Here is a 9,784-nt window from a genome sequence, read left to right on the forward strand (position 1 = left end):
TAATCCCAACATTTTGGGAGGCCAAGGTGGGCAGATCAGCTGAAGTCAGGAATTTGAGACCAGCCTGGCCAACATAGTAAAACTCTGTCTCTACTAAAAATACAAAAATTAGCTGGGTGTGGTGGCATGTGCCTGTAGTCTCAGCTACTTGGGAGACTGAGGCAGGAGAATCACTTGAACCAGGAGACAGGGAGGTTGCGGTGAGCCAAGATCAAGCCACTGTACTCCAGCCTGGATGACAGAGCAAGACTCTGAAGGAAAAAAAAAAAAGAAAAAAGATATACTTACTGATTAGTTTTGAGATGGAGTTTTGCTCTTGTTGCCCTGGCTAGAGTGCAATTGGCGCTATCTCAGCTCACCGCAACCTCTGCCTCCTGGGTTCAAGCAATTCTCCTGCCTCAGCCTCCCAAGTAGCTGGGATTACAGGCAAGTGCCACCATGCCCAGCTAATTTTGTATTTTTCAGTGAGGGGGGGGGTTCTCCATGTTGGTCAGGCTGGTCTCCAACTCCTGACTTCAGGTGATCTGCCTGCCTCAGCCTCCTAAAGTGCTGGGATTATAGGCATGAGCCACCTCTCTGGGCCTACTTACTGATTTGTGAGAATTATTTAACTACTCATGTATTAGCCACTTGCTCATCCTTATATTGCTGATTTGCCCCTCACCCCACCTCATTTTGACTTTTTTAAAAGAATAGGGGCCAGGCACGGTGGCTGACACCTGTAATCCCAGCACTTTGAGAGGCTAAGGTAGGCAGATCGCCAGAGGTCAGGAGTTCGAGACCAACCTGGCCAACATGGTGAAACCCCCCTCTACTAAAAATACAAAAATTAGCTGGGCGTGATGGCACACACCTGTAATCCCAGCTACTCAGGAGGCTGAGGCAGGAGAATCGCTTGAACCGGGAGGTGGAGGTTGCTGTGAGCTAAGATTGTGCCACTGCCCTCCAGCCTGGGCAACAGAGTGAGACTCCATCTCAAAAACATTAAAAATATAAAAAAAAATGGGATTTTCCAATTTTTTTAGCTCCCTGATCTAGTATTATTTTGATTTATGATTTCTGCCTTTGATGTTGGGTTTATAGAAACCTGATTATATAATTTATTATTTAAATATTTTTTTCTATCAGTTTTTTGTTTTTTTGTTTTTTTGAGACAGAGTCGCACATTGTCATCCAGGGTGGAGTGCAGTGGTGCCATCTCGGCTCACTGCAAACTCCGCCTCCCGGGTTCATCCCATTCTCCTGCCTCAGCCTCCCAAGTAGCTCGGAGTACAGGCGCCCGCCACCACACCAGGCTAGTTTTTTGTATTTTTAGTAGAGAAGGGCTTTCACCGTGTTAGCCAGGATGGTCTCGATCTCCTGACTTTGTGATCTGCCCGCCTCGACCTCCCAAAGTGCTGGGATTACAGGCGTGAGCCACCGCGCCCAGCCTTTTCTACCAGTTCTTACATTTACATTTTTAATTTATTTTTTAAAGACAGGGTCTTGCTCCATCACCCACGCTGGAGTGCAGTGGTAAAATCAGAGCTGACTGCCAGCTTCCAACTCCCAGGATCAAGCAATCCTCCCACCTATCTCAGCTTTCCTGAGCAGCTGGTACTACAGGCATGTTCCACCACACCCAGCTAATTTCTTAATTTTTGTAGAGATCAGGTCTTGCTATGTTGCCCAGGCTGGTCTAGAACTCCTGGCCTCAAGCAATCCTTCCACCTTGGCCTCCCAAATTGCTGAGATTACAGATGTGAGCCACAATTTTATTTTTAGTTTACAACAGGAACCTGGGGGTAGGGGGGTAAATCAAATAATCCTAAGTAATCATTAATCTTGGAAAATCAAGTTATAGGGCTTGAGTGAGAATTGCCATCCTAACCAACCAACATCTTCTCATCACCCAGATGTCAGCTGGCTCTGCCAGCCTACCCCACCCACAAAATCGCCATCCTGAACATGGGATAGCCCCTGACCCCAGCACTTGATTATCTGTATTCTTTAAAAAGACAGATGGGCCTGGGACTCTTCTCATCAAAATTTACTAAACCTTCAAAAAGAGATAAATTGTCTATCTGTTCCTCTTTTTAGTTCTTTTCCCTCCCACAGACCCCAAGCCCTGTTTTCTTTTGCCCTAATACTCCTGTTTCTTTTGCCCTACTTGTCCCCATTAAATTCCCATGCCTGTGAAAGAAGTTTAGGCTAGGAGCCCTATGTTGCACATTTTCTTCTCCTTTTATAGTGGTACAATGAAATATTACAGTCATCTCTCCATTTCCGAGAGATTTGTTTCAGCACCTCCTCTCCCATACCAAAATCCACAGATGTTCAAGTTCTTAATGTAAAATGGCATGTTTACATATAACCTATGAAAATCCTCCCCTATACTTTTTAATAATCTCTAGATTACTAACAATACAAATGCTATGTAAATAGTTACATTGTGTTGGGGTTTATTTGTATCTTTACTGTTGTATTGTTATTGTTTTCTTTCTGAATATTTTTGATGGGAGGTTGGTTGAATCTGTGGATGCAGAACAGTGGATACAAAGGTTTGATCATAGTTAATTTGGCTCTTTTGTTTTGTTTTACAGTACTGCTCCTTGCAGAACAGGGCTAACTCATGGGCAGTGATCCCAGGGTCAGCTAATTTGGCATTTTCGTGAAGGTAAATCTTATCTATCCCCAATGCAACAATATTTAGACTGTTGAAGTTAGAAGGAAAAGAGGAATCCCATGAAACTAAGACCAGCTTTTGACAATTGGAGTGAAGTTTGGATAACCTGGTCCTTCCCTTTCTGCAGCAGAGATTGCAAAATGGCTACAAGACTTGGTGCAGCAGCCCCTCTCTGGACAAATTCCAACGCTGGAATTCTAGTGCCATACAGATAACTCCTCGAAAAAAATATTTCTGCCTCTGATTAGTTACTACACAATTTAATGTTCCAAATTTCTTTCATGTAAGTAACACTCCAGAAACTTGTTTTCTGAAAATAGTCTCTGAAATCCTGAAAATGTTCATGGGCCACATTTTCATTTTTGTTTTCTTCCTAAAACACCACTCCTGAGCATGTAGCAAAGCCGACACTCAACAAATATATATATATATATATATATATATATATATATATATATATGCTTTTTTCTTTTTTTTTTTTTGAGAAGGAGTCTAGCTGCATCACCCACGCTGGAGCACAGTGGCGCAATCTCGGTTCACCACAACCTCTGCCTCCTAGGTTCAAGCAATTCTCCTGCCTCAGCCTCCCAAGTAGCTGGGATTACAGGCGCCCTCCACCACGCCCAGCTTTTTTCTATTTTTAGTAGAGACGGGGTTTCACTATGTTGCTTAGGCTGGTCTCGAACTCCTGACCTCGTGATCCGCCCGCCTCAGCCTCCCAAAGTGCTGGAATTACAGGCGTGAGCCACCGCGCCCGGCCTTCAACAAATATTTCAATAATGGCATTCAACAAATGAGTCGATGAAAACAGTGGAGAGGCAGGGCAGAGCCATTAGAGAAGAATCTGGATCCAAACGGATCCTAGGATCCTCGCTGCCGGGGACAGGGAAACAGCTTATCTGAGTGGTTCCGGGTGGTTCCATAGTCACCTCCTGCTCAAAACCTTTGGATGGGTTACCCTTGCTCTCTGCAAGGTCTGCGAGGCCTCGGGTGGAACTGCCCCGCTTCCGGCCATGCCCCAGCCGGCTCAACCTTCTGGCCTAGCCACCATCCTCTGTTCCCAGGCCTGCACTTCCCTTCCTCCTCGGCTGGCTCACTGCTGCCGGTCACTCAGATCTCACCGGAGGTGACTTCCTTGGAGGACCGTCCCTGACCTCCCTGCCCAGGTCTAGTCCCCAACATTTCAGCCTCCCAGCACAGCACCGACGTTCATTTCTCGGATTGTTACATCCACGTGGCTCCTAACCAGACCGGAAGCTCCCGGAGGGCCCGCCTGCCTACAGAGGTTGGGAGACTTGCTCCAGACCACCCTGCAGGCGGCTTCAGTCCCAGGAGACCTAACAGCGCCTGCCTCGGAGCCCACTTGGGAATGAGTTGGGCATAGGTGACCCCGCGGGGCCCTGCGAGGAACATCCACACCCACTCCGGCTTCCCCTCTCCCGCTGTATCAGCCCACCCAAAGGGTAAAAAGTCTCACAGGGCCCGGAAGGGCGCGGCGGCTCACGCCTGTAATCCCAGCATTCTGGGAGGCTGAGGCGGGCGGATCACCCGAGGTTAGAAGTTGGAGACCATCCTAGCCAACATGGCAAAACCCGGTCTCTACTCAAAATACAAAAATTAGCCGGGCAGGGCGGCGCGCGCCTGTAATCCCAGCTACCCGGGAGGCTGCGCAAGAGAATCGCTTGAATCCCGGTGTTGGAGGTTGCAGTGAGCCGAGATCGTGCCACTGCACTCCAGCCTGGCAACAGAGTGAGACTCCGTCGCAAAAAATAAGTTAAAAACATTTCTTAGGGCCCCCAAAGAAATCACGTATACATTTAAATGTAAGACAGAAATACTGGGAGGTGGTGTGATTGGTGGGATCTCGATTTCCTTAAATGGACAATGAGAATATTTTGAGAATTCAGTTAATAAAAGAGCCCAGCTTCTAGCCCTGCGGAGCTAGAAGCTCTCAATCAGCGTTGGCTATTGTCAATATTATTAGCCACTTTAGGGTCGGAGGATTATACTTGTTTGGGTGTTATATCGCTTGTTATTTAAAGGCTTTCTTGGACTAAGCACTTGTTTTATCTCCTCTCCAAAACTCTTCAATCCCATTGTCAGACCCTCCTTAGGGTGGACCCCTCTCATCTGCATTACAAGAAAGCTTGGTTCCTGTAATTGTCGCACTTAACCTTGGTGGAAACTGATCACCAGCTGCAAACTCAAAGAAAACCGCTCCAAGGCAAACACTGCTTTTCACCTTCAGACTTTTACTTCCAAAATTTTACCTATGAATTTTCTTAAAGTATTTTATTGCTGTTATTTTTGGTTTGGGGGGTTGGGAGACGGGAGCTGAAAAATTTTCAGTCCAGGACGTGCATGGAATTTATGGCAGATTCTTAAATTTCCCATTTTTGATACCATAATTGACACCTACTCACTTAAAGTTTCTGCATTTAGAAACTCTACCTTTAAGAGGGAACTCTAGGCCAGGCACGGTGTCTCACACCTGTACGCTCAGAGCTTTGGGAAGCCAAGGCAGGTGGATCGTTTGAGATATTGAGTTCGAGACCAGCCTGGCCAACATGGTGAAAACCCGGTCGAGTTTATAAATGCCATAAAGAAAAAATAAAGCAGGTTAAGCAGACTGTAGAGAAGAAGATCTCTCCTGAGTATGGACCACCTGGGAGAAGAGAACAAAACCCTTTGAAAATCTGAGATTTCGGCCAGGCATGGTGGCTTACACCTGTAATCCCAGCTACCCACCCGTAATCCCAGCTACTCACCCGTAATCCCAGCTACTCGGGAGGCTGAGGCAGGAGAATTGCTTGAAAGGGGCGAGGGCGGGGGAGGGGGGTCGCGGAGGTTGCAGTGAGCCATCGCTCCATTGCACTCCAGCCTGGGCGACAAGAGCAAAACTCGTCTCCAAAAAAAAAAAAAAGAAAGAAAACAAACACACACACACAAAACGTGCTACACTAACAATGGTTCTGACTTCCCATATTTTTGTTGGACATATTTGCTTTTCAGCTTATATACAAAATATCAACCTACTATAGGGTTGTTTTCAAGTGAGTCCAGGTCACTTGAGACAATCATCGCATCTCTCATAGGTTTTTAGTTCAGTGCTGCATCTCAGGACCCTAGCCAAGTGTGCCTTTGGACCCTCGTTTTGTCTTTGGAGGGTTTCAGTTAAGGGTTAAACTCAGGGCCACATCTCAGCTGTGCTTCAGAGATATTTAAGGTAGTACCTACAATCCATCAACCACACTGAACTATCAACTTATTTAAAACTTTATTGTTAAAATGGGAAAAAATGAAGAAAAAAACACTTTTTATTGACAACCATCAAAGAAATATTCACAACAAGACTCAGAGCCAAGGGTTTTCCCTTAACTCTTTAAGGGAACAGATGGTTTTCCCTTAACTCTTTAGGCTGGAACAGATTTTAAAACAAGCTGAAGGAATCACTCTAGCTCTGGCCACAACCTAATCTCTGCATCCTGGCCTTCACTGCATTGGCTGGAAGCTGGTTCACTTCATCCAAGGGCCTAGTTCGAGGGCATTCATGGCTTCGGCAAGTTTGAGCATCCCTGCACCAGAAATAGCGACAGCGGCGTGAGTTTGGGGGAAAATAGTAAGCCCCCTGACTGTTCTCCGCCTCTTTCAGGGTTCGTTTCTGGGACTTCTGATGCAGGAGTTCTGGGCCTGAGAGTCAGGCCCAGAACCTCGGAACCCGAGACTACTCGGCCCATTCGAACATTCTCCAAGAAACTGAAGGGGACGGGGAGGCGGTTGAGATAGCTCAGATAACCCTGCCCAGTAGGTCCAGCACCAGCCGCCTTTCACCATAGTCTCACTCCTGGGTCTCCAAGACCGACGGCCGGCACTCTGGGGCCCCCACTCCCAAAGGGGTCTTGGGAAGGCCCAGATGCCAAGGGCACCCCTGGTGACGCCCAAGGTGCTGGCAGCGAGCAAGACAAGAGAGACAGGAGAAAGAGGAGAGGGCTGGAGGAGAGGCGTGAAGCGGCCCCCGCGAGCCTGTGTTTCGCGTACCCAGTCCCTGGGCCTCTCACCTCGCTCCTGGCGCTGGCGGTGCCACTCAGCCATGGACTGGAGCATCCACTTGGTCCGGAGCTTGTACAAATAGGAGCCGTAAATCACGACCTCGGTGAGGTCTGAAGACTCCAGAGCCTTCAGCTCGAGCATGGCCTTGCTCACCTGCTCGATGTAAGGGATTCGAGATCCGTCCTGGCCTGTTGGGGAAAAGGGATGAGAGCCCCGGGCCGGCTGAGGCTCCCGAGACGGGGCAGCCCGCCAGTACTAGGCACACTCACCGAACATGGCTTTCAGCAGCCGCGTCTGGACCTGGAACACCTCTGGATCTTTCAGGTCTTCGGGAACTTTCACCCACGGCGGGATATGTCTATGTGCCGGGAGAGTTCCCATCTTATGACCCTCACAACCAAAACCACGCTCCAGCGCAAGCCAGGCCCAATCACGCCGGCCGAGGCTCAGCGGTGATAAAGCCTCGCACCTGGTGGCCCCGCCCCCGGCCAGGCCCAGCCCCCAGCCCGGGCCAGGACCCCGAGTCCGTGCGCCGCCGCCCTGGCTGCGGTCCAGCAGGTTGCCATCCCTTCCGCTTCCCGCGACTTCGGGAGAGCCTCACCCGGGCCCAGCTGTCTCCAAGTTAACTAGGGTTTCCACCTGCATTGACCTGTGTCTTTCGCACCAGAATCCCATGGGCTTGGGAATGGCTGGGGGCAGGGCGCTCTTGCCTCTTCCTCTAGGGAACAACCGGTGGGACCTGAACCTCGGAAAGCGGGCGTCCAGGCTTGAGGGTGCGAGGACCATCCAGTAGCTGCCGAATCGAGTTCCTGCTTCACACGTTCCAAAGAAGGGTCCGTATCCCCTCGGCCTTAAGGAGCAGGACCCGCGGCTCCACTTTGCTGGCGACCCGGACAACGTCCCGGGAACTCTGGAGGAACTCTTGCCATTGAACAAAAGAGAAAACCGAAATTCGGAAATTGATTATCTTACCTGAAGGGATTAACGTTCTTCGAAGCCCCTGGCTCTAGAGCCTTTGAACCCACCCGGATTTTAAAGCTCACCTGTGCCCTGCCTGCGCACTCCAGCCAAAACTGGTCCAGGCTTCTGGCTCCTCTGTAAATAAATTTGGTTTATTCGTTTTTTAAACATAGTGTTTGGAGCGATGCACTGGATTCACTCGATGAGAGTGCGATTTCACTGTTTTATGGCTTTACAGATGATGATTAAGCTGGCATTTCCAGTCCTGGTAACATCTAATATCCCATATCCCCTCAGCTGTCCATTATTGAGGGTTTCTTAAGGCAGATCTCTACACACACACACACACACACACACATATAATGGGTTCTTTTGCAACCACCAGTGTAGTTAATTTAGAAAATGATCATCAATAGCTAAAATTATCAGATGAAGACGTTGAGGAACTAGATAGTCACAAGTTTGGAAGCCCTAGGCACAGATTATGAATTGCAAAGGAGAAAAAAACGTTCCTTTACAGTAGAGACTTGGAAGAAGCCACCTTAACCCAAGTTAGCATCACCAATAATGGGACAAATGGACTTCTGGTTCAATATCTGAAAAACAAAAAGAGGACTGTTTTATTAATTGACTAAAGAGACACTAAATGCTGTGTGCATAGTTCAAATAATTCTGAATCAAAGATGGGGGGTGCATTTCAGGACAATGAAGGAAATTTTAATATGCCCTGTATTTCAAAGTAGTATTAGAAACTTCTAAAGTTTAGAAACTTGTAGAGTAGGATAAGTGTACTACAGTTATGTAAGATAAGGTCATTATTCTCAGGAGAAACATGCTAAAGTATGTAGAGTGAATTGGGTTTCTTTGTTTTTATTTTTATTATTTTTTTAAATTAAATTTAAATTTTTTGAGACAGAGTCTCACTCTATTGCTCAGGCTGGAGTGCAGTGGCACGATCTCTGCTCACTGCAACCTCCACCTCCCAGGTTCAAGCGGTTCTGCTTCAGCCTCCCCAGTAGCTGGGATTACAGGTGCCAGCTACCATGCTCAGCTAATTTTTGTATTTTTAGTAGAGACAGGGTTTCATCATGTTGACCAGGCTGGTCTCGAACTCGAACTCCTGACCTCAAGTGATCTGCCCACCTCGGCCCCCCAAACTGCTGGGATTACAGGCATGAGCCACCACACCTGGCCAAATAATCAAATATATATATATATATGGAGTCTTAGCTCACTGCAACCTCTGCCTCCCTGGTTCAAACAATTCTCCTGCCTCAGCTTCCTGAGTAGCTGGGATTACAGGCACCTACCACCACACTGGCTAATTTTTGTATTTTTAGTAGAGATGGAGTTGCACCACGTTGGCCAGGCTGGTCTCGAACTCCTGACCTCCTGATCTGCCTGCCTCAGCCTCCCAAAGTGCTGGGATTACAGGTGTAAGTCACCGCGCCCAGCCATAAACTTTCAGTTTCCCATCTCCCATTCCACCTGCAGCCCAAGCTCCCTTTTTCCTGTGACCCAGACTCTTATGGAAAGCAACCCTCACTTCTACTTCTGTATACCTCATTTATTCCTAAAAATGTTATTCCATGGTACCTTCCTTTGCATTTCAAGAAAACTCACTCTGGACCTGCACTGTCCAGTACAAAAGTCACTAGTCACATGAGGACTGGAAATGTGTCTAGTCTGATTTGAGATATGCTAAGTGTAAGCTACCTGTAAAATTTTGATGACATTAGTATCAAAAGTTTAAATATTCTCATTAACAATTTTAGACTGATTATATGTTAAAATTATAATATGTTGGTTTTTCCTTTTTTAAAATTTGTTTTCAGTTAAGACAGGGTCTTGTTGGCTGGATGGGGTGGCTCATGCCTATAATCCCAGCACTTTGAGAGGCTAAGGCTGGCGGATCATCTGACCTCAGGGGTTCAAGAGTAGCCTGGGCAACATGACGAAACCCCGTATCTACAAAAAAGATAAAAATTAGCCAGGTATGGGGGTGCATGCTTGTAGTCCTAGCTAATGGGGAGACTGAGACACAAGGAACTGCTTGAGCCCAGGAGGTGGAGGTTGCAGTGAGACAAGATCGCGCTATTGCACTCTAGC

The 9,784-nt window shown here is 47.5% G+C and overlaps 1 protein-coding gene across 1 annotated transcript; it reads right to left on the reverse strand.

The window, feature by feature from the left end:
- Nucleotides 1-5,925: 5,925 nt before the first annotated feature.
- Nucleotides 5,926-7,147, reverse strand: DPPA5 (developmental pluripotency associated 5). The gene is made up of 3 exons (XM_054492488.1): nt 6,985-7,147; nt 6,724-6,903; nt 5,926-6,240 (listed from the first exon to the last, which is right to left on the reverse strand). The coding sequence occupies exons 1-3, from the start codon at nt 7,094-7,096 to the stop codon at nt 6,182-6,184; spliced, it is 351 nt and encodes a 116-aa protein (XP_054348463.1). The 5' UTR covers nt 7,097-7,147; the 3' UTR covers nt 5,926-6,181.
- Between the last annotated feature and the right edge of the window lie 2,637 nt (nt 7,148-9,784).

This window comes from Pongo pygmaeus, chromosome 5 (genome assembly GCF_028885625.2).
Source record: "Pongo pygmaeus isolate AG05252 chromosome 5, NHGRI_mPonPyg2-v2.0_pri, whole genome shotgun sequence".
NCBI lineage: Eukaryota > Metazoa > Chordata > Mammalia > Primates > Hominidae > Pongo > Pongo pygmaeus.

What these genes read in the sequence shown, in the direction of transcription:
- DPPA5 (XM_054492488.1), bottom strand. Translation starts at nt 7,096, where the DNA reads ATGGGAACTCTCCCGGCACATAGACATATCCCGCCGTGGGTGAAAGTT. An exon ending in GCTGCTGAAAGCCATGTTCG is followed by an intron (nt 6,904 to 6,984) that starts GTGAGTGTGCCT and finishes TTTCCCCAACAG; the next exon opens with GCCAGGACGGATCTCGAATC. An exon ending in CCGCCAGCGCCAGGAGCGAG is followed by an intron (nt 6,241 to 6,723) that starts GTGAGAGGCCCA and finishes TTTCTGGTGCAG; the next exon opens with GGATGCTCAAACTTGCCGAA.